This window comes from Mirounga leonina, unplaced genomic scaffold (assembly GCF_011800145.1).
Source record: "Mirounga leonina isolate KUSES-001 unplaced genomic scaffold, KU_Mleo_1.0 Mir_321, whole genome shotgun sequence".
In the NCBI taxonomy this organism is placed as follows: Eukaryota; Metazoa; Chordata; class Mammalia; order Carnivora; family Phocidae; genus Mirounga; species Mirounga leonina.
Window position 1 is genome coordinate 187,154 of NW_023270680.1, and position 26,845 is coordinate 213,998.

At 61.4% G+C, this 26,845-nt stretch overlaps 3 protein-coding genes across 5 annotated transcripts; 2 read left to right on the plus strand and 1 right to left on the minus strand.

The window, feature by feature from the left end:
* Positions 1–885: 885 nt before the first annotated feature.
* On the plus strand, positions 886–4,606 carry ASIC3 (acid sensing ion channel subunit 3). 2 transcript variants are annotated; one of them, XM_035029785.1, is made up of 11 exons: positions 886–1,419; positions 2,166–2,316; positions 2,525–2,652; positions 2,801–3,002; positions 3,098–3,154; positions 3,245–3,392; positions 3,672–3,763; positions 3,882–3,961; positions 4,054–4,125; positions 4,306–4,364; positions 4,496–4,574. In XM_035029785.1, the coding sequence occupies exons 1-11, from the start codon at positions 886–888 to the stop codon at positions 4,572–4,574; spliced, it is 1,602 nt and encodes a 533-aa protein (XP_034885676.1). The 2 variants fall into 2 exon arrangements, with proteins under 2 accessions (XP_034885676.1, XP_034885677.1); XM_035029786.1 differs by lacking the exon at positions 4,306–4,364 and having other exon boundaries at positions 4,496–4,606.
* A 1,156-nt stretch (positions 4,607–5,762) lies between these two features.
* Positions 5,763–10,027, minus strand: CDK5 (cyclin dependent kinase 5). Its single transcript, XM_035029787.1, has 12 exons — positions 9,900–10,027; positions 9,160–9,248; positions 9,000–9,067; positions 8,778–8,838; positions 8,625–8,681; positions 7,814–7,909; positions 7,584–7,658; positions 7,318–7,414; positions 7,072–7,141; positions 6,345–6,405; positions 6,162–6,242; positions 5,763–6,041 (listed from the first exon to the last, which is right to left on the minus strand). The coding sequence occupies exons 1-12, from the start codon at positions 9,934–9,936 to the stop codon at positions 5,955–5,957; spliced, it is 879 nt and encodes a 292-aa protein (XP_034885678.1). The 5' UTR covers positions 9,937–10,027; the 3' UTR covers positions 5,763–5,954.
* Positions 10,028–11,774: 1,747 nt separating this feature from the next.
* Positions 11,775–26,814, plus strand: SLC4A2 (solute carrier family 4 member 2). Of its 2 annotated transcripts, XM_035029811.1 has the most exons (23): positions 11,775–11,914; positions 14,148–14,261; positions 16,001–16,166; positions 16,318–16,559; positions 16,643–16,761; positions 18,169–18,401; positions 18,490–18,632; positions 19,123–19,303; positions 21,183–21,318; positions 21,403–21,568; positions 21,701–21,815; positions 21,937–22,121; positions 22,222–22,447; positions 22,562–22,777; positions 22,869–23,017; positions 23,143–23,337; positions 24,131–24,385; positions 24,494–24,583; positions 24,791–24,957; positions 25,519–25,772; positions 25,864–26,033; positions 26,313–26,486; positions 26,576–26,814. In XM_035029811.1, the coding sequence occupies exons 2-23, from the start codon at positions 14,211–14,213 to the stop codon at positions 26,654–26,656; spliced, it is 3,714 nt and encodes a 1,237-aa protein (XP_034885702.1). In that variant the 5' UTR covers positions 11,775–11,914; positions 14,148–14,210; the 3' UTR covers positions 26,657–26,814. The 2 variants fall into 2 exon arrangements, with proteins under 2 accessions (XP_034885702.1, XP_034885701.1); XM_035029810.1 differs by having other exon boundaries at positions 25,864–26,486.
* The last annotated feature ends 31 nt before the right edge of the window (positions 26,815–26,845 follow it).

The following is a 26,845-nucleotide window of genomic DNA, read 5'->3' on the forward strand; positions in this document are numbered from 1 at the left end:
CAGAGGCCAGCCTCTCAGACAGGAGGGCCTCACTCAGCATGGGGAGGTGGGAAGAGGGTCACCGGAGACAGACCACCCCCGGGCAGGGGACGTGCAGAGCCCTGGCCATCCAGCGTGCCCTGCTGGATGGCCAGGAGTCTGCTGATGCCGAACTTCCCACTGCTTTCCAGCTTGGTCAACAGCCAACTCCTCTCTTTGTAAAGGAACAGATTATCCCGAGTGAGGTTAGTGGGAAGGGAAGAGAGACAAAAGGAGGGAGAGACTGGGCCGAGGGTCGGCAACCGACCCTCAACCCAACCGCAAGGGCTGCAGCCGGGAGCCCAAAGGGCCATTAAGGCGCCCCCAGCCCCAATTTCTCTCCAGGCTCCCTTCAAGCCTTACCCAGGATTGCTGTGGTTTCCTGCTGGCGCCTCTGGTCTCCCCAGCCGCGGCCCCCCCCAACACACTGCACTAATGGCTCAGCCTGGGCCCCCAGGGACCTTCCCTGCCCCCCAGACTGCTCCGCGGGCCCCCGGCCCCCTCACTGCTGTAACCCAATCCTCTGCGGCAGCTCCGGCTCAGCAGAGCAGCCTCCAGCATAGCGGCCCCTGCTTCCCACCTCGGCTGCGCCCTACCTGGTCTCTCTGGCCGCGCCCCCAGCCCCAGCTTGTTCCTGGAGACCGTCGAGCCAAACCTGCTGCCCCAGTGCCACCCCACCTCTCGGGCTGGGCTCCTCTCCCCCATCCTCTCCTCCCCTCGCCTCACCCACAGTGACCCCCACCTGGCCACCCGAATCCTGTCAGCCCTTCCCGGTCCTCAGACTGACCCTCTTTCCTCCTTCCAAGCCCCTGCAGCCTGGTCACCGCTCCCCGGCCCTCTCAGGGTCCCCCACCCTGGGCCTCAGCCATGAAGCCCCATCCCGGGCCGCAGGAGGCCCGGCGGCCAGCTTCGGACATCCGCGTGTTCGCCAGCAGCTGCACCCTGCATGGGCTGGGCCACGTCTTTGGCCCCGGGAGCCTGACGCCTCGCCGAGGGCTGTGGGCCACCGCTGTGCTCCTGTCGCTGGCCGCCTTCCTCTACCAAGTGGCTGAGAGGGTGCGCTACTATGGGGAGTTCCACCACGAGACGGCCCTGGACGAGCGCGAAAGCCACCGGCTCACCTTCCCCGCCGTCACCCTGTGCAACATCAACCCGCTGCGCCGCTCCCGCCTCACACCCAACGACCTGCACTGGGCCGGGCCCGCGCTGCTGGGCGTGGAGCCCGCCGAGCATGCCGCCTTCCTGCGCGCCCTGGGCCAGCCCCCCGCGCCGCCCGGCTTCATGCCCAGTCCCACCTTTGACATGGCTCGACTGTACGCCAGGGCCGGGCACAGCCTGGAGGACATGCTGCTGGACTGTCGCTACCGAGGCTGGCCGTGCGGGCCTGAGAACTTCACCGTGGTGAGCTGGTCGCCGGCCCGGGGCCGCCGGGCACCCGGCTCGTCCCTGTCCAGGACCCGCCATCCCCCAGTCATGCCAGCCCAGGCTCCTCCAAAGCCAGGGGACCTTAACACCCATGCCAGGGACCCTTCCCTTCCCAGCCAGGCCACGGGCTCCCCACCCCACCAGGGCCTTTCTGTTCAGCCCAGGAGACTGTGCTCCTTGGGGTCCCCTCCCGGTCACTCAGCTGGACCGCAGTGTGCAAGGTCGTGATTCCCAGCACAGGGCACTCACCCAGGCTGGCTCTGGGCTCAAGTTCTGGTCTGTGGAGACCCTGCTGCTGGGGGCTCGGGGGAATCCAGTGGGACTGCTCTAGGGCAGAAGAGCCCTCTGCCTGGGGGAGTCGGCTTGCTTTCCCTCTACCTCTTCAACGTTCTGCTAGTCCTGGAGGACGGCAACCGAGACCCCCTTCCTTTCTTGCCATTCTCCAAAGAAACACTTGTCCCATAGGCTGTGCCCTGGGCTGGGGGCTGGGGGGTCTGGGAAGGGGAGGAGGGGCTGGAGTGATGGGAGCCCATGAGGGTCTGACTCTATGTGCCGGTATGAGGGACGGACTGAGGGCACTGAGATGTGGGTTCAGTGGTCAAAGAGACCAAATGGAGGGCAGGGAGAGGAGAGGTCTCGTCGTTCTCATGTTTGCCTGGGTAAAAAGGCTGGCTGGGCTCCTTTACCCTGGTGAGGTCTGTCCCCTGTCTACTCACCCGTAGATCTTCACCCGGATGGGTCAGTGCTACACCTTTAACTCGGGCGCCGATGGGGCAGAGCTTCTCACCACTCCCAAGGGCGGCATGGGCAACGGGCTGGAGATCATGCTGGATGTGCAGCAGGATGAGTATCTGCCCGTGTGGAGGGACATGGGTATGGGGGCACACGGGTCAGGCTGGAAGGGTGGCACAGATGGGGTACAAAAGGCTCTGGGAAGGAGAGGAGGCACTAGGAAGGACCCCAAAGCATATCCTTTCCTGTGAGAAGGGGGTAGGGTTGGTTGGTCGCAGTCCTGGGGAGAGAGGGCTGCAGCAGGGGGTGTCCTGAGACACAGGCCTCAGGGTCCCCCTTTCCCCTTCAGAGGAGACCCTGTTTGAGGTGGGGATCCGAGTGCAGATCCACAGCCAGGAGGAGCCGCCCACCATCGACCAGCTGGGCTTCGGGGCAGCACCTGGCTACCAGACCTTTGTGTCCTGCCAGCAGCAGCAAGTATCCCCACCCCCACCCCCCCAAGGCCCCCAACCCCCCGTTCAGCCCACAACACCTCAGACCGTCCTGGGGGCCCCATCCCTCCACATGCCCGCACAATTACAGCTCACATTGTACCTGGGTGCCTCCTTAACCCAACCAACTACAGCTGAGCTTCCTGCCCCCACCCTGGGGCGACTGCAGCTCCGCATCTGTGGACCCTGACTTTGAGCCGGAACCTTCGGGTCCCCTGGGTCCCCCCAGCCCCAGCGCAGGCCCCCACCCTCCCTATAGTCTAATGGGGTGTCGCCTAGCCTGTGAGATGCGCTATGTGGCTCGGAAGTGCGGCTGCCGAATGATGCATATGCCTGGTAAGGGGCTGGTGGGGGCGGAGGAGGGGGTCCGGGTGGGGGCAAAGGAGCCTAGGGGGCCCTTCCTGAAGCTGTCTCCTCCCCCACCACCCCAGGCGGCGCGCCAGTGTGCAGCCCTCAGCAGTACAAAGACTGCGCCAATCCGGCGCTCGGTAAGGCGCAAACCTGTCCCGCATCCCCGCCCCTGCTGGGCTCCGCCCGCGACCCGGAGTGGCCCTGACCCAGGCGACTGTGGCCCCTAGACGCCATGCTGCGGAAGGACGCGTGCACCTGCCCCAACCCGTGCGCCAGCACGCGCTACGCCAAGGAGCTCTCCATGGTGCGGATCCCGAGCCGCGCCTCCGCCCGCTACCTGGCCCGGAAACACAACCGCAGCGAGGCCTACATCGCGTGAGCCGAGCCGGCGGGGGCGGGGCGGGCACCCTCCTGCGGGCGAGCCTTCGCGCGCACACCCGGCTGGGACACCAGGCTGCACATCACCGCAGGGCTCCCGGGCCTCTGGGCAAGCGCGCGAACCTTCTGACACCACCTCTCCTGCAAACGGGGGCCATGACGCCCGCCCCAGGGCTCTCAGGAGTCACAGACGGGAGATGGATCGCGCACCTGTTTCCTGCCTGCAGCTGGAGCCAGCCGGGGTCCAGCGAGCTTTCCTGTCCTCTTTTCCTCCAGAGACAATGTGCTGGTGCTGGACATCTTCTTTGAGGCCCTCAACTATGAGACGGTGGAGCAGAGGAAGGCCTATGAAGTGTCAGAACTGCTTGGTGTGTGTGTGTGTGTGTGTGTGTGTGTGCACGCGCGCCCACACAGGACACCCAGGAGTCTGGGGAGGTGTGGGCAGGGCATGTGGCTGTGAGCTGATGGGTAACCTGGGCTCTGCAGGTGACATTGGAGGCCAGATGGGGCTGTTCATTGGAGCCAGCCTGCTCACCATCCTTGAGATCCTGGACTACCTCTGTGAGGTGGGCCTGGGCCCCAGCTGGGGGAGGGGAAAGGAATCAGGCCATAGGAGGAGGATGTGCACTGGCCACTTCCCCCCACTGCCTGCCCCCAGGTGTTCCGAGACAGGGTCCTGGGATACTTCTGGAACCGAAAGCACTCCCAAAGGCATTCTAGCACCATTCGGGTAACAACCCCTTCTTCCTTCTTTGCCATCTCCAACATGGATGCTCAGCCCTCCCCCTGAAGCCTAGAACACCAGCCCTACCCAGCTGAGGAAAGACTGGTGGGGGAGGAGCATGCAGTGACCTTGGCTGGTCCTGGGAGGGAGGACTCCTCCCCACCTCTGACCCTTTCCCTCCCACAGCTTCAGGAAGGGCTGGGCAGCCACGGAACCCCAGGTCCCCACCTCAGCCTGGGCCCCAGGTAACAAGAAATGGCCCCCTATTTCAAGGGAGGAGGGGCAGGTCCCGTCTAGAGGGTGACATTCAGGTTCAGGGTGGCAGGGCAGTGGGTACGAGGCCTCCTGTCCCAGCGCTGTGGTCTGGGTCCCCCAGGCCTCCCACCCCTCCCTGTGCCGTCACCAAGACTTTGTCAGCCTCCCACCGCACCTGCTACCTTGTCACACGGCTCTAGACCCGGCGTCTGTCTTCAGGGTTGCACCCTGACATCCTGGACATGCCTCGCCTGCTCGTGTCTCTGCCATCTTCACCCCAAATAAAGTTCTAGTGCATCAGCCTCAGCTAGTTCTCTCACAGGCAGACCGGTCAGGCCAAGGTCAGCCCTACTCAGGCCGAAGAAGACCTCTGCCAGCCAGCATCCAGTGGGCAGTGTCTGAAATGTAGGTGGGTCCCAGTCACCCACCACAAATCTCTCCGGGAAAAAAGAGTAGTAAGAGGGTATCGGTCATCTGCAGCTCCGTGTGAATGAGCTGATCAGAACTGCATCTCAGAGAGAATGGAGCCCAAAGCCAGGTGTCATGGCAGAGAGGAGTCAGCAGGAGGACAGTTATGGTTGGGGTACCACAAGGGAACAGCTGGAAGAAGGCGCTGCCCCAGAGCCTGGCAAGAAGTAGGGGAGCAGGCAGGGAGAGGACAGGAGGAACTACCCACTTCCAAGAACGCAAGCTGCTGTCCTGCCTGGGAAGACGTTCAGGACTCTTTTCTCGTATTTGAGACCAAGTGGCAGCATACCACCTGTCTCCATGCGAACGGCTGTTTCCCCAACCTCCCCAGAGAGCAGAGGGCCCAGCTCGAGACGGTGGCGGGGGGCCCTCCCTTCCCACTCCTGCCAGGAAGAATATGTCCCGGCCCCAACTACTGCCCACTGTCCCTGCTCTTTCTCTGTATCCCAAATATTGGGAAACTAGGGGCAGGGGAAAGGGGGTTCCTAATCTCACACCTCTCTGGGTCTCTCCTGGCCCCAGCCTGCAGGCCTGGGGATGGGGGGGCCGATGAAAAAGGAAGGGCTGGGGATGATGTACATGTGAGACAGGGAGAACCATGCAAAGGCCTGGTCCTCTTTTCCCCATCCTTACTCTGACACTGGCTGCCGAACCCCTCAGGACTGGTGCTCCTGGGCAGAGGGAGGAAGGGGGGTAGGTGCCAGCATAGACACGGGGGTGGGGGTGGTGCTGCCTCCGAGCCCAGCCATCGGGGTGAGGGTCAGAGCCTCCAGCACCCACTTCGGGTAGTGGAGCAAGGACTGGAGAGCTGGGCTGGGTCTGAGCTGGAAGCAAGGCCGTAGAGGGCGGTAAGGCAGAGCAGAGACCCCGGCCCCAGCCTGCCCCCTCTCAGAACCACTCTATCACCACATCAGCCAGACTGTGGGAAAGGAGCCAATTTATGAAATTAAATAAAGTCCATGGAGGGAGTGAAGAACATGGGCCAGGGCACCTCCACCCTGGCCAGGCCCAGCACAGCCAGGGCTCAGCACCCCGTGCATCCCCTGCTTTTCCTCCCCTCCCAGGAGGGGGCTTAAATCAGCCAGGCCCCAGCCTGGCCAAGGTGCTGGCACCTATGGGGGGCAGAAGTCGGAGAAGTAGGGGTGCTGCAGGGCCTCTTCTGCTGAGATGCGCTGGACGGGGTTACACTTCAGGAGGTTCTGAAGGCACGGAAGAAAGGCATGGAGGGTTCAGGCTGGGTCGACCACCTGGAGCCCCATGCTCCCTCAGCCCCCCTGACAAGTGTCTGGACCCCACCCTCTACCCCTGCCCTCAGTTACCTGTAGCAGGTCCCTCCCCGTGGCATTGAGCTTGGGTACGACATTCACCAGGGACGTTGTGGCCGGGTACATCGGGTAGGGCTGTGGGAGGGCAGGGAGAGTCAGACCAGAGGTATGGGGGCTTGGAGCTGCTAGAGCTGTGAAGTAAAAAGGACCCCCCCACCCCCACATTCCCCATGACACCTTATAGTCTGGCAGCTTGGTCATGGCAGGCCACTGCTCCTCAGTTGGTGTCCCCAGAAGCGTGTCCATGGGGTCAAGGATCACTCAGGTGGAAAGGGGCAGGTAAGGGGCTCTTCTCCTCCTGGGGGTGGGGGTTCCTCATGCCCATCCCCAGACCCCTCACTTGATCCCACAGCTCATGACAGAGGCCGGGCCCAGCACACCCATGGTGTCCCCGCTGCGCCAGGCACTTTACACATGTACGCTACTCTGACTTCAACCCTGATGTCTGCTCCTGATGACCCAGTCAGCCCTCTCCTATGCCCACAAATAATCCTGCTGCTGATTTTGGCTCCTTTGTCCCAAGGATTCACTTCTCAGCTGGAGGAGTATGCTCCTGGCTTCTTCCCCCAGGGAACCCTCCTTGTCTACAGGTCATACGCTCTCCAAGTGGCAGCCTCCATCAGGCCTGAGAACATCGGGGTGTCCACCACCCTCTGCCCTCCATCCCCTCGCCCAAAGCCATGTGCTATCCTGGCCCAGCCCATCATCACCCTCGCTTCTTGCACTCTGGAGCTCCACGGGCTTTTTTTTTTTTTTAAAGTAAACTCTAGACCCAACGTGGGGCTCAAACTCACGACCCTTGAGATCAAGAGTCACATGCTCTACCGACAGAGCCAGCCAGGTGCCCCCACCCCCCATACTCCCCTTCAGAGAGCTCGAGGGGAAGGGAAATGTCGAAGGATATCGGAAGATCCTCTTCAACTGGTCATCGACATCATTGCCAGGGAAAAGAGGCCGCCCGGCATTGGCCAGTTCTGGGAGAGGAGCAGGGTGTGAGAGGAGGGGGCACGTGAAGAACCCCTCGTTCCCATCGCACCCTCTGTGCTTCCCATCCCCATCCCCAAAGGCCTTCCCCAGAGGAGATACTCCAGTCTCTATGTGTCCACCTGAATGGGAGAGAAAGTGTCTCTGCAGAACCCCAGCTCGTCACCTGCGAATATGCAGCCGGCTGACCACATGTCGATGGATGTGGAGTACAACTTGGCCCCGAAGAGGACATCCGGTGGGCGGTACCACAGCGTGACCACCTGGAGAAGATCCCACCCACAGCAACCCCGCAGTTAAAGGACTGGGGAGGAGGGGCTCAGTCAGGAGGGGAAATAATGTTTTGGGTCCTGGAGTAGGAGAGGAAAGATGCTGGGAGGGGACCCTCTCCCTCCGCCCCATATCCCACACCTCACCACACCCCCAGCTCACCTCGGCTGAGTAACAGCGAACAGGGATCCCAAAGGCTCGAGCCAAGCCAAAATCAGCCAATTTCAGCTCCCCATTCTGAGGGGGGATGGGAAGGGACACGGAGAGGGGTTTTCAACAGTCTCAGGGCAGGCCCCCTGCCTCCGCCTCCCAGCCCAGCTCCCCTCATCACTTGTGCCAGCCAGCCTGTGACTTGAGCCTCCCCCGTCTCCCACCTTCTCCCCAGGAGGTACCCTGTTTATTAGGAGGTTCTGGGGCTTCAGGTCCCTGTGCAGCACGTTGCGACTGTGACAGAATCCCAGGCCTTTCAGCAGCTGGAAGAGGAATGACTGTGGGGGGAGGGAGGAGTAGGGGAGGGCATCAGACCTTCTGGATGGGAAGCCGCCCCCTGCGGTGGGCCACACTCCCCTCTTCACCCTCTGCTTTGCCTCAAAACCCCACCCATCTTTCAACAACATCATTCATTCGCTATGGAGGACCTGCTTTGTACTGTGCTAGGTATAAATAAGTGAACAATGCACGGGGGCCCCGGTCAGAATCTTTCTGGAACTTACAGCCTAGTGGGCCTTCTTACCTTCCCACTGATCTCTCCCCTACCTGGCCTCATGTAAGCACACACCTCGGAGCCATCAATATATATACTGTGCTATATCATTAATCAGCACTGCTTCCCCTGGAACCTGGCGCAAGGCACTTGGTCTTGGGCCTAGAACAGTGCCTGGCACACAGCAAAGCATCCAATAGGTATTTGTTGGATGAATGAATGAATGAATGAATGAACGAACGTATCTCTTTGAATCTCATTTTTCATATCTCAAGTGCAAATCACATCACTGATATCAGAGTGTCACTGTCAGATCAAAGAGACCATGTGAAGATGCTTGCAAAGAGGGAGGCTCCTGGAGGGCAGAAACAGGGTTTTTTCATTCCCTGACATTCCAGCGTATCCCCGCTCAGGGCCTGAACTTGGTGCTCAGAGAGTGCAGAGACTGAAGACTGACTCCCACCCCGCCTCATTGAGTCTCCGGGATACCAGCCCCTCACCTTCACAATTTCAGGATCCAGGTCACCATTACAGCTGTCGAAATACTTCTTAAGGTCCTAAAAAGGGATGGGGGTGGGAAACGGGACAGAGTTTAACCTAGTGTGGGCCCCTATGCCCTCCCAAGGCTACTGTCCCCCAAGTCCCCCTTTCACCTGGTCACAGAACTCAAAAACCAAAGTCAGCTTCTTGTCGCTATGCAGGACATCATGAAGCCTAGGGAGGAGGAAGGACTCAGTCAGGCAGGGCTGCAAATTTCGGCCTCATGTCCCTATATCAGCCCAACCCTGATCCCAGTATCAGCCCAGCCCATCTCTGAAGCCCCCCCCCCCTCCAACTGACCGCACAGGCAAGGAGGACCCTGCCCATCTACACACCTGACGATGTTCTTGTGCTTCAGCTCTTTGAGTAGGCAGATTTCCCGAAGGGCTGAACTCGGCACTCCCTACACATGGGAGGGGGCCGGGCGGGCAACAGTCACATCCCACCCAACCTGGGCCCTCAACCCCCTCCCTGGCCCCAATGTCCCAGTCCTACCTCATCATCGTCATCCAGCCTCACCCGTTTCAGAGCCACGATCTCATGGGTCTCCCGGTTTTTGGCCTTGAATACTGTTCCGTAGGTGCCTAGAGGAAGAAGGTCAGGAGTGAGGGTAAAAGATGGGACACCCTTCCCACCCCAGGAAGTCCCTGTCCGGCGAGCAGGCAGCGTGGGAGTGTGTTATTTGTGAAGCCTGGAGGAATAAGGGGAGAGATTCAGGGTGAAGGCTCAGCATGGAGGAGCTCTGAGGGAGGATGGGGCAGAGAAGGTGCCTGCAAATGGCTCAAGGGTGTCTGCAGCAGGGAGAGGCTGCAGCTGCCGGGGTAAGGAGATCTGTAAGGAAGGCGGTGCTTTCCGGAGGGTCTGGAAATAGGGAGCAGGCCTGGGAGAAGAGTGAGGGCCGGCAGAAATGAGGTCGGAGGTCTGCATCGACAACTGAGGCTGTGGGGTAGGTGAGGCTCTGCAAGTGGTGCTGAGGCTAGGGGCAGGAGATGCAGGAAGTGCTAAGGTCGGCAAGGAGGTCTCCAGGAAGTGCTAAGGCTGGGAAGGGGCGTCTGCGGGAAATGCTAACGGGAAGGATAGGTGTCTGCAAGGAGTGTTGAGCTCGGGGCCAAGGCTGCAGCCAGGGCTGAGGTCGGAGCCTGTGGGTATTGCTGACGGGAGAGGAGCCAGGGCTGCAGGAATGCTGAAGGGTCTGTAGAGGAAGATCTTGCGGGAACATCTCGTAGTCCCATTACCTTCCCCAATCTTCTCGAGTTTCTCGTATTTCTGCATCGCGGCAGCCGCGGGGACCCCTACGGGCCCTGGGTTCTAAGACTCCGGCCCCGGCGTTGCAGAGGAGGCGGCACCCCAGCCTCCGGCCCTGCCCCGCCCCCCTGCTGCGCATGGGCTTCTGGGGCATGTAGTACCAAGGATGGCCAGATTTCCCAGCAACGTGCGGGGCATTAGGGAACAAGAAGACTACAACTCCCAGCAGGCTGCGCCAAGGCTCTCTGCAGCACTCGCCTCCCGGGACTCTGGTTCGACCGCGGAGGAAAACCTTGGACTTCAAGTCCCAGGAAGCATCGCGTGTCCGCTTTCCGGGCCTCAGCGCCGTAACGCCACGGCTCCCAGTGTGCCCTGCTCTGGTTATTCCTTTCTGTGATCACAACCTTCTTTTGAAAAGGGCCTCTCTGGGACTAAACATTCCAGAAAGCAGTAGGGTGGGGGTGGGCGCTCTCTGGGGTTTGGGGTTTGGCGGCCTGCATCCCGGGCCCGGATGGGTGCGCTCTGACCCGGCTGATGGTGTTGAGGTTCCAACGACCTCCTGACAACCGCAGTACGGATTCCCACCTCTCCCCAGGCCACCTGGAGACCTCAGGATTGATTGGGAAATGGCTCCGAGCCATACCTTGATGACGACTTCACCGGGACCAGCTGAACCACAGGGCTGGGAAGAGAGGCAGGTGGGCCCCTGGATTTAACGTACGCCCGAGACCCCTCTCTGCCCTTTGAGCCCCGTTTGTCGTCTCGGAGCCCATCCGACTCCCCCTGCTCGCAACACTGTGACGTCCCGAGGCAACCTGGCTAGAACACTGGGAGTCCCTCCACACCAGTCTGGAGAACCCGGGCCCACCGGAGTCAGCCAGGGTGTGGCCGAGGGCTGGCAGGTTGGCTACCGCCCTCAACAGACAGAAGCACAGACAGATGCCACACTTGGAGCAGCCTTGACCTCACCCCTGCAAGAGTTGATTATAGATTTTCTTGCGCTCCTCTCTAATTGTCTCATGATTGCATTCTTGAGGGCTGTGAACTGGACAGAAACGGCCCGAAACAGCGCTCCTCAGCACCAGAACCATAGTTGGTGATAAACATTTGTTAATTAACTTGTTTATATCAGAACGTTCTCTGCATACACGATGCTGTATTTCACGTAGTGGCATATTAAAAAAAGAAAAAAGTATACTATTTATTTGGAAGAATTTATAATTTAGTTGAGAAAACCCAGAAATACAGAAATCTTCGGTAGCAGGTGTTGATTATAATAGGGTTCGAGGTAGGAGGTCGCCGCAGGGAATCACTGAGGCAGAAGTTCCCCGTTTCGGAAAGTCTAGGTCAGCTCAGGGTAATGGGAATCCAACCTCCAGGAGCCATCTCCCCTATCGCCACCGCCCTCCCGCCCCCCAAGCAAAGACAGGGCCTATCTTGGAGGCACTGGGGATTACTGGGGAGTGGGGGGTAGGGGGAGAATCTTGACCCCGATGCATTTGTGTTTCAAGTTCCTCCGCCCCGAATTTCCTGATCATCTCTGTGTCTCCGTTTTCCTGTCTGGGATCCCCAGCGTGAGGCGGGCTCCTTTCCACCAGAGGTACCTAATGCGGCCAAGAGACGGCGTCCCCGGGGTGCCCAAGTCCCATGCAGGGAAGCCCGGGCGGCTGCCTCACGGGACTGAGCCGGACAGAGGTGTGGCCGCTGGGGCTCCGGGCTCTCGGTGCCGGGCGGTGCCTGGAAGCGCGCCTCCGTCCCCGGGTCTCAGGCCCCGCTCCCCGCCTCCCCACCCGCTGCGGCGGGGCCGCGCACGGTGCGCCGGGGGGCGCGCACGTAGGGGGCTGGCCTGCCGCGGCGCGGGGGAAAGTTGAGTTGGGAGAAGTTGGGAGCGGCGGGGGTGCGCCCCGAGGTGGGCACTAGGGAGTCGTCGGGAGCGCGCGTCGGGAGCGCCGGAGAAGGGGGAGAGACCCCGAGACCTCCGGGGCACGAAGTCCAGAGCAAGCGGGTAAGCGGCGAGGTGGCGGCGGAGGAGGGCCAGGGCCGTGGAGGGAGGAAGGGAGGGGGAAGGAAAGGGGGGAACTCGGGACTCGGAGCAGGGAGGGAGTGGAAGTGGAGGAAGGGGCGGAGACTGGGGCGCGGGGAAGCGAGGTCTTGGGGAGAAGGATGCGGAGGCGCGCGGACTGCTAGTCGGGAGCGGGATCCGGGGTCCGCTTATTAGAGTTACCTAAAGTGAGGGTGCCGCGCCCCCTGCCACCAGGAGGGGGTAGTCTCTGGGAGGCGCCGCCGGCCTTCCCAATGCCTGGGCGAGCTCCAGGCGACACCCCTCCCCTACGACCCCCTACTCTATTCTTAAGGCCCGTTCGGGGTGCCTAGGCTGGGGGTGGCCCCGGGCCGCTGCGCCGGACCTCCGGGTTGGGAGGTGGAGCAGGGAGGGGGGGGCGGGTCAGGTCAGGACAAGGGGTCAGGCAGAAGAGGGAGCAACTGGGTGGGGATGAGAAAGACGAGTCCGGAGAGTTGGACCTGACTCGGGGCGGGGGGGGGGGGGGGGGGGGGGCGCGCTGGCTTGTCTGGGAAGCCCAGTGCTGGGTGTTAGGGGCGGCGCTGCCTGAAATCCACTTTATCCTCCTCCCTCCATCCCCCACCCTACCCCCACCAGCCCCACATCGAAGAGCTGTGGAATGTACGAGTTTACTTGGGGGGTGGTTAATGCCCAAGTGGGGGTCCGGGGTGCTAATCCCTTGGGCGGGGTGGGGGAGATGTTAATCCTCTGGGCCGGTCGGGGCTGGTCCCGGAATGTGCCCCCACCCCGGATTATCGGCACCGATGCTCTGGACAGAAGCTGCTTTGTGTTCTGGGACGGCGGGGCGGGGGTGGGGGGGTGGGGGAGTACACAGAGGGCACAGCCTGGAAGTGGGAGTGGGGCACCTGCAGGTGCTCAAGACACCACACACCCTTCTCAGACCGGGGTCCCTCCTCCCAGTACCACTGTCCCCCACACCAAATGTGACCTGGCTGAAGGCCTCCTAGGGGGAGGTGAAGAGAGCGTCAGCTGAGTTGGAGTGCTTGCCAGGAATTTGTTGCTCCAGGCTCCCCACCCTGGACTGACCCCCCCAGACCTATATTGTTTGACCCTACACTGACCTGTCTTATCCCCGAGTTAGCCCTAAGTTGGGCAACCCTGACACCCCCCAACAACACACTGGGGAGCTTCAGTACTTTGGAGAACCTTGAGTGCAGGCCCCCCCACATCCGCTTCCCCCACTAGGAATGAGTACCCCGATTTGCCCTGGTCAAGTTCCTTAACCGCAACTGTTCTGCTTCCCCACCACACACACAGTGCCCTCCTGAGAAACCCCGACAGTCACAGTCAGGAGGGCGTCAGCCCTGCCACTCAGATTTTCCTGGCCTCAGGCTAGGGGAGGGGAGGGATCAGCACTGCCCCTTAGGGCAGAACCTCAGGGTTTCTGTGCCCACCCTCCTCCCAGTTCGTCACGTGCCCCTCCCCCATTATAAAGGTCTGTCCTGCCTGTGCCCGCCGTCTCCCTTCCTCCCTCCCACAGAGTGAGTGGAGTTGGGCTCCTGCCCCTCCCCCAGGGAGCCTACTTCATCAGGGGAGGGGGCACAGTCCTGTGTCTCCTCCCAGCCCTGGGTCTGGTGTCTCTGCCACCCCCGTGCTTGTGTTTGGGGCTCTCTCCAGTCTCTCCCTTCCTTCCTCCCCACTCTGCTCCACGGGGTGTCTCCCTCTCCCCAGGATACCCCTCTCCCGTTCAGCCCATCTCGGGTGCCACCATTCGGTCACTGCTCCCGTTTCTGGCTCAGCCTGTCCTTTTCTTCCCTCCTCCTCCGTTCCCCACCCTGATTTCTGCTGCTTTCTCTGTAGGTCTGGGCCTTGACTCCTGCCCCCCGCCCCCCTTTCTGCAGCCTCTCCCACCTTCTCTGTCTCTTTACTTGGCCCTCTGTGGCCTCCTCTGCGCCCCCCCATCCTCTTCTCTCTGTTTTTTCTTCCTGTAAATAACTCTTTTCCTGTGCTCTCTGGCCTCTATGGGGAACCCTAAAGCCCTTCATAGTCCAGAGGATCCTGAGCAGCAGGGAGACCGCTCAGTGCCCGCTGGCGGGATGTTCCTGAGACCTGGCATTCCCTGGGCTTGCGTGTGTTAGGGGGCTGAGCAAGGCCGGGGCACTTGTGTGCCTGGCGGCCTGCTCTCACGTGATCCGTCCTCCCCCCCCCCTCCCCCCAGGTTATGCCGCCGCCTTGTTGCCCTGAAAGCCGCAGTGACAGTGAAAAGGGCTAAGATTTGGCCATGAGCAGCGCCCCCCGGCGCCCCGCCTCGGGCGCAGATTCTTTCTGTACAGTGAGTATTGCCGGCTGGGTTGGCTGCCCCACCACCCCTCCCACACCACAGGTGCTCTGGGGGCGGGTCCACTGTCAAAGTAGGGAGAGAGAGAGAGAGAGAGTGTGTGTGTATATGTAGGCTCAGGAGGAAGGGGAGCCTCTGATGGATTGGGGAGGGGCGCTGCCATCCCGCCTCTGGCCTTGTCTGGGTCTCGGGGGTCTGGGATGGGCATTGATGGGGTGGTCTTGCCACTTCCAGTCCTGTGAAGAGAGTTGAGGCTGTTTCCTGAAGATCCGGTGGTTCTTTAGCCTCAGAGAGAGAGGAACTTTGGGGACCCTGGGGCTCTAACCTGGCGACCCCTTCTGACCCAGCCTTAGAAGCAGCCGCAGCAACGTCCTCACACAGTGGTTCTGGGCAGGGTTTGCTTGCAGTGACGCCCGCCCCTGGCCCCACGTGCCACCCAGGCCCGCCCTGTGCGGCCCCACGTGGCCACCACCCCACGTGGCCCCCTCCTGATTTTCCTGGGGAGTGTAATGATTAACCCCAAGTGCCATAATCAGCCCCTTATTGGCCATCTGGCCCAGCAGGGCACGTGACTGGGAAGGGGCACAGGCTGGTCCCCTCCCCCTCCTTCCCCGAGTTCACCCCTGCCGGCCATGGACTTCCTCCTGCGGCCTCAGGTGCGAGGGGCTCTCAACCCCCCTGCCCCCACCCTGGCTAGCTCCCCGTGCTCACTCGCTTCAGCCGCCTCTCGCCGCCTTCCTCCCGCTGCTAATTCTGGTGAGAGTGGAGCGGGAGCTTGGGGAAGCAGGCTAGAGCTGCTGGGATGGGGGGTAGGAAGCAAGGGGGGGTGGGAGGCACGCCCCTGACTCCTGTATCTTGTGTCCAGTATCCCTGCCGCTCCTGTCCTCACCTCGGTGTCTCCCCAGGACCGCCTTCCTCTTAGCCCTCCTCCCCTCGCTCTTCCTTGCTCTGGCCACTGGCACCGCCACGGAGGGGGCTCCATACCCCGCCCTTGGAGATCCCGATGCCCTTGAGGTCCAGAAGCTCTTGAGCAAATATTTGGCGGTGCCTGGAGCTGAGACTGGCAGGGGTGGTGGGGGCTGGACAGAGACTGTGGCTAGGCAGCAGGCTGCTTAGCTAGGCTGAGCTCTCCAAAGCGCTGCCGCCGCCGCCGCCACCGCCGCCGCCGCCGCAGTCCGCCGCTCCTCTCCTGCAGTATGACTCAGGTGGGGGGGAGGTGAGGGGCGGGGCGAGCGAGGGGCCGAGGGGGCCGAGGGGCCCCAGGCTCGGTGGGGTGCAGCTGGGGGGGCATTCCTGACAAGGTGAAGCGCTGCATTCCTGTCCCGGGGCTAGGTTTCAGTTTGACTCAGAGAGTTCCGTCAGTCGACTTGGGCACCTCCAGAAGTTACTTTTCAGGCCCGGGAGTTGTGCTCTGGCCAGAGGGAATTGGTTCACCATCAGCCATGTGAACTGGCCAGTTCACACACCTTACCTCGGGGCTGGAGATGCAGGGTTTCTCCTGAGATTTTCCGCCTGCCCTAGGACTGACCAGAATGAGCACAGCCAGGGTTCAGATGTCCTGGAACCTAGGGGAAGGCTGCTTGGGGAGTGGGGGCGGGGGGCTCTGGGTCCCTGGCGTTTGAGGGGAAGGCTGCTGGGGCGGTCCTGGAGCTCCAGCACTGCACAGGGTGGGGTTTCGGGGTACAACTCTTGGTGAGCTCCTGTGTGTCCTCCCCACCCCGTCTTCCTCACAGCCAGAGCCGGAGAGCTTGGGCCCTGCAGCGCCTGGGTTCCCTGAGCAGGAGGAAGATGAACTTCACCGCACTCTGGGTGTGGAGCGGTTTGAGGAGATCCTACAGGAGGCTGGGTCCCGAGGAGGAGAGGAGCCAGGCCGCAGCTATGGGGAGGAAGACTTTGAATGTGAGGGGGCATTGGGGAGGAGGAGGCAGGCGCACTTAGGCTTGCCTGTCCAGCAAGAAAGGGGCCTGGGGTCTAGTGGGAGGGGCCCAGGGCCTGGATGGCAGGGAAGGAAGCTGTGTCCACCTGCAGCCAGGTCCCCTCCTCCCCGCAGACCACCGCCAGTCCTCCCACCACATCCATCACCCACTGTCCACCCACCTGCCTCCGGACACCCGCCGCCGCAAGACACCCCAGGGCCCGGGACGGAAGCCTCGCAGGCGCCCTGGAGCCTCCCCCACCGGGGAGACCCCCACCATTGAGGAGGGGGAGGAAGATGAGGATGAGGCCAGTGAGGCCGAGGGGGCCCGGGTGCTCACCCAGCCATCCCCTGCCTCTACACCCTCTTCGGTGCAAGTGAGTTGGGGCGGGGCTCCTGGGGGGGGTCTCTTCGGGGTCCATGGCCTGGCCTCACCTGCTCCTGTGGGTTCCTGTTCCAGTTCTTTCTCCAGGAGGACGAAGGTGCTGACCGGAAGGCAGAAAGGACCAGTCCGTCTCCTCCCCCACCGCTGCCCCACCAGGAGGTGGCTCCCCGGGCCAGCAAAGGGGCCCAGACTGGGTAAGTGTCCCCAGATAGAGACCTCCCCTACTGGTGTCAGTGGTGGGTGATGTGGGGAAAAAACATGAGTCTCGGGACCCTCAGGCTGGGGTTCAAATCCCAGCCCTGCCCCTTTGGGCAAGTACAACCTCTTTGAGCCTTCCCATGTGCAAACCAAGAATAATAGATGCTATCTCACAAAGTGGTTGTAGGGATTAAAGGGTATTGTGAAATAAGGTTTAAGTGTGGGTTACTCTGAAACAGGGCAGGTGTGCAGTCTAAACACCCATACCTTCTCCCCCGCCTGTGACATCAGGTGGCTCAGCATCAAGCGCTGGGTCAGGGATTGGATTGGTAACCTCTGGGTACCCGCCTGGGGTCCCAAAGGTGTGAGAAGACTAAGAGACTCCCTTTCACTCTTGGGGAGCTGCCAGTCCACCCTGGGAAATGGCATCAGAAAAGTCACTGTGCTGGAGGGCAGATTTGGGCACAATGTCCGTATCAGTGGGGGATTGGCGTTTGGGGGCGTTAGCTGGAGAAGGCTTCTTGGAGGAAATCACTTTGAACTGGGTCTCAAGGTCACCACTATCGTGGACCTGTTGTTTTCTGGGTGCCAGGCAGCGTGAAGGGCTGCAGGGAAGGGGGGCGGGCTGCTGGACTCGCTGGGGAGACAGGCGGGGCGGGTGGCACCGATCCCACAGCGGCCGTCGGCACGGGGGCCTGCGCTGGCAGGCAGCCCAGGGGCCAGGGGCAGGCGGAGGCCTCGGGGAGTGCATGACATTGGAAAAGTGGGTCAGATCTGTGGGCAGGGGTGCAAGAGAATGGAGAGCACCAGGGGTGGGTGTAGGGGAAGAAAGCTTGACGGGCGACTCTTCTCGTCGTGGATGGGGGACACGGGCTTGGAGCTGTGGGAGAGCAGGTTAGCATGGTGTGGCAGGGGCTGGGCGCGGTGGCCGAGAGGAAGGAGACCTCCTGGTTTGGGGCGCGGCGCAGAAGTCGGCACCATATTCTCATGACCGCAACGGAGCCGTCTGCACTTTCAAAGGCACGTTTTTACCTGCTTTCCTCCGTTTGGTTAGAAACTTCGGACCTGTGACCGTCTTGAGCCCATGGCGAAGGGTGTGCGCAGGAGGGGAAGGAGGGCCTGCGCGGGCTGCTGATGCAGACCTCGGCTCTCCCCACCCCGCAGGAGGCTGGCCTCAGCTCCGCCTTGCTGCGGAGCAGCTGGCGGTGCGGCGACGCGGCCGGTGAAGGGCAGGGCCAGGTCGCACCGGGCCAGGTCGCGGGGCCGCATCCACTTGTGGGAGGCTCGCTGTTCCACGTCCGCGCCCGCCGAGAGTGGGGCAGCGCGGAGGCGGGGTCCGGTTGGGGTCCCCTCCCCGCGTCACCCCCGCGTGGCTCCGGCTCACGGCCGCTCTGTGTGTCCAGAGCCCCGGCGGAGGAGGTGGTGGCTGTGGCCAGCGGCACGGCAGGAGGTGACGACGGGGGAGCTTCTGCGCGTCCCCTGACCAAGGCACAGCCGGGCCACCGAAGCTACAACCTGCAGGAGAGGAGGCGCATCGGGAGCATGACGGGGGCTGAACAGGCCCTGCTGCCCCGAGTCCCCACGGACGAGAGTGAGGCCCAGACGCTGGCCACCGCCGACCTGGACCTCATGAAAAGTGAGTGCCGGCTGGGCCCAGCCCGGCGCTGGTGGGAGCAGGAGGGAGAGAAAGCGGGAGCCTGGCCCTGTCCCCCTGCCTCCTGCAGGTCACCGGTTTGAGGACGTTCCTGGAGTGCGGCGGCACTTGGTGCGGAAGAATGCCAAAGGGTCTGGGCAGGGCGGCCGGGAAGGGCGAGAGCCTGGCCCCACGCCTCGGACCCGACCCCGGGCTCCCCACAAGCCCCACGAGGTACTGTTCTCCACTTCTTGCCCTTCCGTTATCTCCCCATCCATTTCCTCCCCACGGGCTCCCCCCACCTACTCCCCCCCCACACCAACAATAATCGCGAACACCAGGGCTGCCATCTGCGGTTGTGAAGGTTGTGCACTGCACAAGAGTCCTTGACATTGTTGATTGGGGTGTTAGGGTTCCGAGTCCCATCTTAGACACTGTTGATTTCTGTATCAAGAACTTACTATGTTGTATACGGTGCTAAGTGTTTTGTATGCTTTTTTTTGATTCCCCATAACAGGCCTTTGAGGTGGGTGGTATTATTCCCGTTTTACAGATGAGGCAAAGAGAGGATCAGACTGGCTAGGATCTTGCTAGGCCTGTGCCCCGTACGGTGTCCCGGGCCGTGACGGCTCACAGGCCCACCCTGACGCTGGCTGTCTTGGAGAGCAGTCCCTGGGCCCCGCTGGCTCTGACCTTGCCGTGCCCTCTCGTCTTACATCCCAAGGTATTTGTGGAACTGAATGAGTTGCTGCTGGACAAAAACCAGGAGCCTCAGTGGCGGGAAACAGCACGCTGGATCAAATTTGAGGAGGACGTGGAGGAGGAGACGGAGCGCTGGGGGAAGCCCCATGTGGCCTCCCTCTCCTTCCGCAGCCTCCTGGAGCTCCGCCGGACCCTGGCCCATGGTAACCTGCCCTGCCCGCCCCCTCTTCCGTCCCCCTGGGTAAATCTTGTTGACTGAGCCTGTTCTCTGAGGACCAAAACCCCCCAAATGGTGTCTTGAGCAGCACGGTGTGTAATGTTACCCCAGCCCGGGAAGGAGCCTCCTCGTCATGACGTCATATAGCCTGTCATTGCTTGGGCTCTGTCATTGGTGATTGCGGGGCACGGTTGACACCACTCTTTCTTATCTGGCATTTTTAGCAAATGGCTCCTTTAAGTGATGTTTTCAGATAACTGAAGCTGGTATGTTCGGGATGGTGACATGTTTTTAAAGAATGTTGATAGAAACCTTTCTGAAATGATCTAATCTACAGGGCTATGTAAGGTCTTTTTTTTTTTTTTTTTTTAAGATTTTATTTTTAGGGGCACCTGGGTGGCTCAGTCGGTTAAGCGTCTGCCTTCGGCTCAGGTCATGATCCCAGGCTCCTGGGATCCAGCCCCGCATTGGGCTCCCTGCTCAGCAGAGAGCCTGCTTCCCCCTCTCCCTCTGCCTGCCGCTCTGCCTACTTGTGCTATCTCTTTGTCAAATAAATAAATTAAAAAAAAAAAAGATTTTATTTTTAAATCCTCTCTACACCCAACATGGGGCTCGAACTCACAACCCCGAGATGAGGAGTTGCCTGCTCTCTCACCTGAGCCAGCCAGGTGCCCTGAGGGCTATGTAAATTTCACTAAATGACCAAGGTGCACGACTCTTGAGGTCTCTGAGTGTTTCTGCTCTGTGTCTCTTTCCTCCTTCCCTTTGGAGAAGTCACTCCCAGTTGCTGTCAGAAGGCCTATTTCTAAGCAGCTGAGGACTCAGAAGCCTGCTGTCAGAATTGTTTCAAAACCAGGAGTAAATAGGCTCCGAGGGAGGCTCTCAGGCTTTGGGTGAGGCGCCAACATGCGGGTGCTTTATCGCTGGGCTTTGTGATCTCTGTTTTGGCTGCTCAGGGGCCTTTGGTTCTATTAGTTGTCACACCCATTTTTTTTTTAAGATTTTATTTATTTATTTGAGAGAGACCACGAGAGAGAGAGGGAGAGAGAGAGAGAGAGAGAGAGAACAAGCAAGGGGGAAGGGCAGAGGGAGAAGCAGACTCCCCGCTGAGCAGGGAGCCCATTGCGGGGCTCCATCCCAGGACCCTGGGATCATGACCTGAGCTGATGGCAGACGCTTAACTGACAGAGCCACCCAGGTGCCCCTCCGTTTTTGTTTAAATGGTTCTGTTCGTTGTCTAGTTCTGCGTTCCTGCAAGTTGACCTTGACAGAAAGATGGCCTGATCACTTTTGAAAGGACTTCCATTTCTATATAAATAGTAGTTCAGAGCAGTGACCAGTAGAAAGATCTGGAAACTGTCCCATGAGCAGCTGTTGGACTTGGGGAAGTTGAGGTGCCCAAGCTGGAGGGTGACATCTTCAGATGGCTCAAGGCCACAGACGGGCCGTGTCGTGTTCAGAGGGCAGAACTAGGACCCTAGAGTGGATGTTAGGGGAGGCAGCATGTGGCTTGCTGAAAGGAGGAACTTTCTAACAGCAAAGAGTGGCCCCGTCTGAGTGGACAGCCTGGCGCACCCCAGCGGAGGCTGCGTGCTCCTCCTCCTCTGGGAGGGCCCTGCCTTGGTGGCCTCTGCTGAGCCCCACCACATCCCTGTGGGAGAGGGGGTCAGAAGGAATGGACGTGATGGGTCAGACATGTGATGGGGCTTGGGTCTTGAGCCCTGCTCACTGGTTTCTGGGCCAGTGCTCCATCCCCAGACCGTGCTTACCTGGCCACCCCCTCGTCCCCGGTTCTCTCTCCCTTCCACCCTCTGCCCTTGCTTCTTGCCTGGGGATAAGGGCCCGTCCACGCCATCCTATTCCAGGGGCTGTGCTTTTGGACCTGGACCAGCAGACCCTGCCCGGGGTGGCCCACCAGGTGGTGGAGCAGATGGTCATCTCTGACCAGATCAAGGCTGAGGACAGAGCCAACGTGCTGCGGGCCCTGCTACTGAAACACAGGTGAGGCCCCACCTGCTGCCCCCGCCTGCCCGCCCCTTGCCCTGGCCACTGCCCTCCCTCCCTCACCGCCCTCTGCTCCTCCAGCCACCCGAGTGATGAGAAGGACTTCTCCTTCCCTCGAAACATCTCAGCTGGCTCCCTCGGCTCCCTGCTGGGGCATCACCACGGCCCCGGGGCTGAGAGTGATCCCCACGTCACTGAGCCTCTCATCGGAGGTGTTCCTGAGACGCGGCTAGAGGTGGAGCGAGAGGTGAGGGGAACGGGGTGGCGCTGGCTGGTTCAGGTCCCAGCTGCCCCCGCTGGCTGCTGGGCGTGAATATGCGGGGGTGGGGGGGGGGGGGGCTGCTTGGCCAGGCTGCGCTCCGTTCTTCTGCATCCCCAGCGAGAGCTACCACCTCCAGCCCCACCAGCCGGCATCACTCGCTCCAAGTCCAAGCACGAACTGAAGCTCCTAGAGAAGATCCCCGAGAACGCCGAGGCCACAGTGGTCCTTGTGGGTATGTGGGCAAGTTTTGCGGCGGTGGGGGGGGTGGCGACGGCCAGGCCTGCCTTGATGCCCCCCAGGGGCTGGGGGGCGGCCTGCACCTCCCTTAGCCCATGATGGCGCCCTACCCCTAGGCTGCGTGGAGTTCCTGTCCCGCCCCACCATGGCCTTTGTACGGCTACGAGAGGCGGTGGAGCTGGACGCGGTGCTGGAGGTGCCCGTGCCCGTGCGCTTCCTCTTCCTGCTTCTGGGCCCGAGCAGCGCCAACATGGACTACCACGAGATCGGCCGCTCCATCTCCACCCTCATGTCTGACAAGGTCAGGCCCTCCCGGTGCCCGCGGGATGCCCGCCCCCCGCCCCGTGCTCTGCCCCGGCCCTCGCGCCGCACCCTCACCAGCCCTGGGCCTGCTTTGGCAGCAATTCCACGAGGCAGCCTACCTGGCCGACGAGCGGGAGGACCTGCTGACCGCCATCAATGCTTTCCTGGACTGCAGCGTGGTGCTGCCACCCTCGGAAGTGCAGGGCGAGGAACTGCTGCGCTCTGTTGCTCACTTCCAACGCCAGATGCTCAAGAAGCGGGAGGAGCAGGGCCGCCTGTTGCCCCCCGGGGCCGGGCTGGAGCCCAAGTCAGCACAAGAGAAGGGTACGGGCCAGCATGGGCCCGGGGCGGGGGTCGGGGTGGTCTGCGTGAACGTGGAGGAGGGGGCCGAGCGCCGAGGGGCCGCAGCGGGCGCCCTGACGGAGGCCCGGGTTGCAGCGCTCCTGCAGATGGTAGAGGTGGCAGGTGCAGTCGAAGACGATCCCCTCCAGCGGACGGGCCGGCCCTTTGGGGGCCTGATCCGAGATGTGCGGCGCCGCTACCCCCACTACCTGAGTGACTTCCGAGACGCCCTCGACCCCCAGTGCCTGGCTGCTGTCATCTTCATCTACTTCGCCGCCCTGTCTCCTGCCATCACCTTTGGGGGGCTGCTGGGTAAGGAGCGGCTGCGGGGGGCGGGGGGCGGGGGGCAGGGCATGCCCAGGGCCCTGGCTGCCAGCTCCTGAGCCGCTTCCTGCCACCCCAGGAGAGAAGACTCAGGACCTGATTGGGGTGTCGGAGCTGATCATGTCCACGGCACTCCAGGGTGTGGTCTTCTGCCTGCTGGGGGCCCAGCCGCTGCTGGTGATCGGCTTCTCCGGGCCCCTGCTGGTCTTTGAGGAGGCCTTTTTCTCGGTAAGGGCCCACAGGCTAGTAGGGGGCTGGCTCTTCCTGCCCTGCTCCAGCTGCCCCTCCTGTTCCCCAAACATGCCCACTTTGCTAGCCCCCGGGCTCTGGAACCTGACTGGATGCCCTCCCAGTTCTGCAGCAGCAACAACCTAGAGTACCTGGTGGGCCGCGTGTGGATCGGCTTCTGGCTGGTGCTCCTGGCCCTGCTCATGGTGGCCCTGGAAGGGAGCTTCCTGGTGCGCTTTGTCTCCCGTTTCACCCAGGAGATCTTTGCCTTCCTCATCTCCCTCATCTTCATCTATGAGACGTTCTACAAGCTGGTTAAGGTGAGCAGGCCCTGCTGAGAGCTGGGGTCAGGAGGGGTGAGACCTCCTGAGCAAGCCGGGGCGCCTTCTGCCCCTCTCGCACTCTCACTTCGGGGTAGGAGGTCCCAGGCTAGCCCAGAGCTCCCCTGGGCGGCAGTCCAAGGAGCCCACGGAGCACGGGCTGGTTCTTCCTCCCGGCCCCTCTCCACCCTCCCTGTCACCAACACACGTCCCGGGACTTCAGGTCAGTCTTAGAAACTCATATTTTTAACAACAAAGGTAATATGTCCTTTTGTTAAAGTGGCAGACAATCTAGAAGTATCAAAGAGAAAGGCCCCCGAGGTGACACATAGTCACAGTCTGGTCCTCAGAGCTGTGCCCCTGTCAGGCTTAGGAGAGGACATGCCCCCTTGGTCCAGGCCTGGCTGCAGCCACGCCCCCAGCTGCCTGAATCCCATTTCCCTTGCTCCCATCTGGTCACCAGTCATTTTCTTGATCAACAAGACAAGCCCCGGGGCACCTGGGTCCCTCAGTCGGTGAAGTGTCCCCCTTCGGCTCAGATCATGATCTAAGGGTCCTGGGATCGAGCCCCGCCGCGTCAGATTCCCTGCTCTGTGGGGAGTCTGCTTCTTCCTCTCCCTCTACCCCTCCCCCTCCTCGTGCTCTCTCTCTGTGTCAAATAAATAAATAAAATTAAAACAAAAAACCAAAAAACAAGCTCCTTAAGGCCAGACCTGTCATCTTCTCCCCTGCCTGCCCCACTCAGCATACATCTCTCCACTTTGGCTGATGGAGTCCTTTGTCTTCTCCCTAGATCTTCCAGGAACATCCACTCCACGGCTGTTCGGTCTCCAACAGCTCTGAGGCGGACAGCGACGAGAACAGCACATGGCATGGGGCAGAATCCATGCTGGGGCCGGGGAATGGGAGCTCCCCGGGGCCAGCTGGGCAGGGGAGGCCCCGGGGCCAGCCCAACACCGCCCTGCTGTCACTGGTGCTCATGGCCGGCACCTTCTTTATCGCTTTCTTCCTGCGCAAGTTCAAGAATAGCCGGTTCTTCCCTGGCCGGGTGTGTGGGCTGAGATGCCTGAGGTGGAGGGGAAAACCGGCCGGAAAGGGTGGCTGAGTCTGGGCCAGAGCGGGGCAGGGGGCCTCTGAGCACGGTGCTTGCCCACAGGTGCGGCGGGTGATTGGGGACTTTGGGGTGCCCATCGCGATCCTCATCATGGTGCTTGTGGATTACAGTATTGAGGACACCTATACCCAGGTAAGGTGGGGCGCAGGCAGTGGTGGAGATGCCGCCTGGCGCCGGGCTCTGGATAGTCCCCTCCAGCCCAACCACAGAGCTGCCTCTCAACTGCGCAGGCACCAGGCCTCTTCCCACAGCACGCCCTCGGTGCTTGGCCTGCCCAGTGCACCTCAGGGCTCCCCCTCCACCGTTCACCGGCCCCTGGCCCCACCCTCTGCCCTACAGAAGCTGAGCGTGCCCAGTGGAGTCTCCGTGACAGCCCCAGAAAAGCGGGGCTGGGTCATCAACCCTCTGGGGGAGAACAGCTCCTTCCCCGTGTGGATGATGGTTGCCAGCCTGCTGCCTGCCATCCTGGTTTTCATCCTGATTTTCATGGAGACGCAGATCACCACGTGAGTGGTCCTAGCCGAGGGGGGTGCTCTGCAGACAGGAATGATGTTTGTGGAAGGGCTGGAGCCCCAGCGAGGCGAGGAGATATGGGTGCACTGGGTGAGGGAAGCCCAGGATGCCAGGCTGGCCCCTAGAATTTGTTTTTAAACATTTATTTATTTGTTTGAGAGGGGGAGAGGGAGAGAATCTCAAGCCGACTCTCCGTGCTGAGCTTGATCTTGTGACCCTGGGATCACGACCGGAGCCGAAACCAAGAGTTGGACGTTTAACCAGTAGCACCACCCAGGTGCCCCTAGGATTCATTCTGTAGGCGGTAGAACGTTCCCCTGACGTTTGCTGGGACGGGCACAGTAGAGGCCTGAACCTGTCCTGAAGGGCAGGGAGGGCGGCATGGAGAGGGTCTCGCCCCATGACAGAACTCTCGTCCTGATGGACTGGGCAGGGCCCGACCGCCAGGTTCCGAAAGCAGACAGAGGCTCCTGGCTGGATGCTCTGGAAAGACAAAGTTGTCTGCCCAGCTGGGCCCAGGGCCATGGGCATCAGGGAGTGCCTGTCCCACTCAGGCTGATCATCTCCAAGAAGGAGCGCATGCTGCAGAAGGGTTCCGGCTTCCACCTGGACCTGCTGCTCATTGTGGCCATGGGCGGCATCTGTGCCCTCTTTGGCCTGCCCTGGCTGGCTGCTGCCACCGTGCGCTCTGTCACTCACGCCAACGCGCTTACCGTCATGAGCAAGGCTGTGGCGCCCGGGGACAAGCCCAAGATCCAGGAGGTCAAGGAGCAGCGCGTAACAGGCCTGCTGGTTGCCCTGCTTGTAGGTACGTTGACCTCTTGCTCCACCCTTCCCCGGGGCGGTCTCTGGGGGTGGGGAGCCCTGGGGCCAGCTGTTTCTCCCTCTCCCCACCCCAGGTCTCTCCTTGGTTATCGGGGATCTGCTCCGGCAGATACCCCTGGCTGTGCTCTTTGGAATTTTTCTGTATATGGGAGTTACCTCCCTTAACGGGATCCAGTTCTACGAGCGGCTGCACCTGCTGCTCATGCCCCCCAAACACCACCCAGACGTGACCTACGTCAAGAAGGTAAGACCCCACTTGGAAGAGCCCCATGCCTCTGCCCCATCCTGGTCTGCGGGGGTCACTCTCCAGTCCCCCAGCTGCCCTCTGTTCAGCCGCTGTTTAGTCTGTGCGGACCTGGCTCTGGTAAGCACCCAAAAAGGCACTGCTGCCCCCATCCCCGTGGAGGGAGAAAGGGTCACCCATCTTCTGGAAGTGGCAGGCCCAGATGGCCCTGCGAGAGACCATCTCCTCCAATGCTGGGGAGAAGCCTCGGCTCACCTGTCTTATGCCACCCACCCCCAGGTTCGGACCCTCCGAATGCACCTGTTCACAGCCCTGCAGCTGCTCTGCTTGGCCCTGCTCTGGGCTGTCATGTCCACAGCTGCCTCCCTGGCCTTCCCCTTCATCCTCATCCTCACGGTGCCCCTCCGCATGGTGGTGCTCACCCGCATCTTCACCGAGCGAGAGATGAAATGTGTAAGGCCTCCTGCCCCTCCCCCCAGCCCCGCTGGCCCCCACCCAGGCTGAGGTCAGCATCAACCTTCTTGACCCCTCCGCCCCCACAGCTGGATGCTAATGAGGCGGAGCCAGTGTTCGATGAACGGGAGGGTGTGGACGAGTACAACGAGATGCCCATGCCTGTGTAGTGGCTGCCTGGACCGACAGCCAAGGGACAGATGGACGGAGGGAGCAGGGGCTGGGGGTGCTCTCTCCATCCCCGCCCTCGTTTTTATTTAAGTGAATAATTTAAAGTCCCCATACCATCCCCACTCCCCCACCAGTAAAGTGCTTCAGCCCCCACCTACCCCTGGCCTTCTGTCTCTGTATGGGGAGGA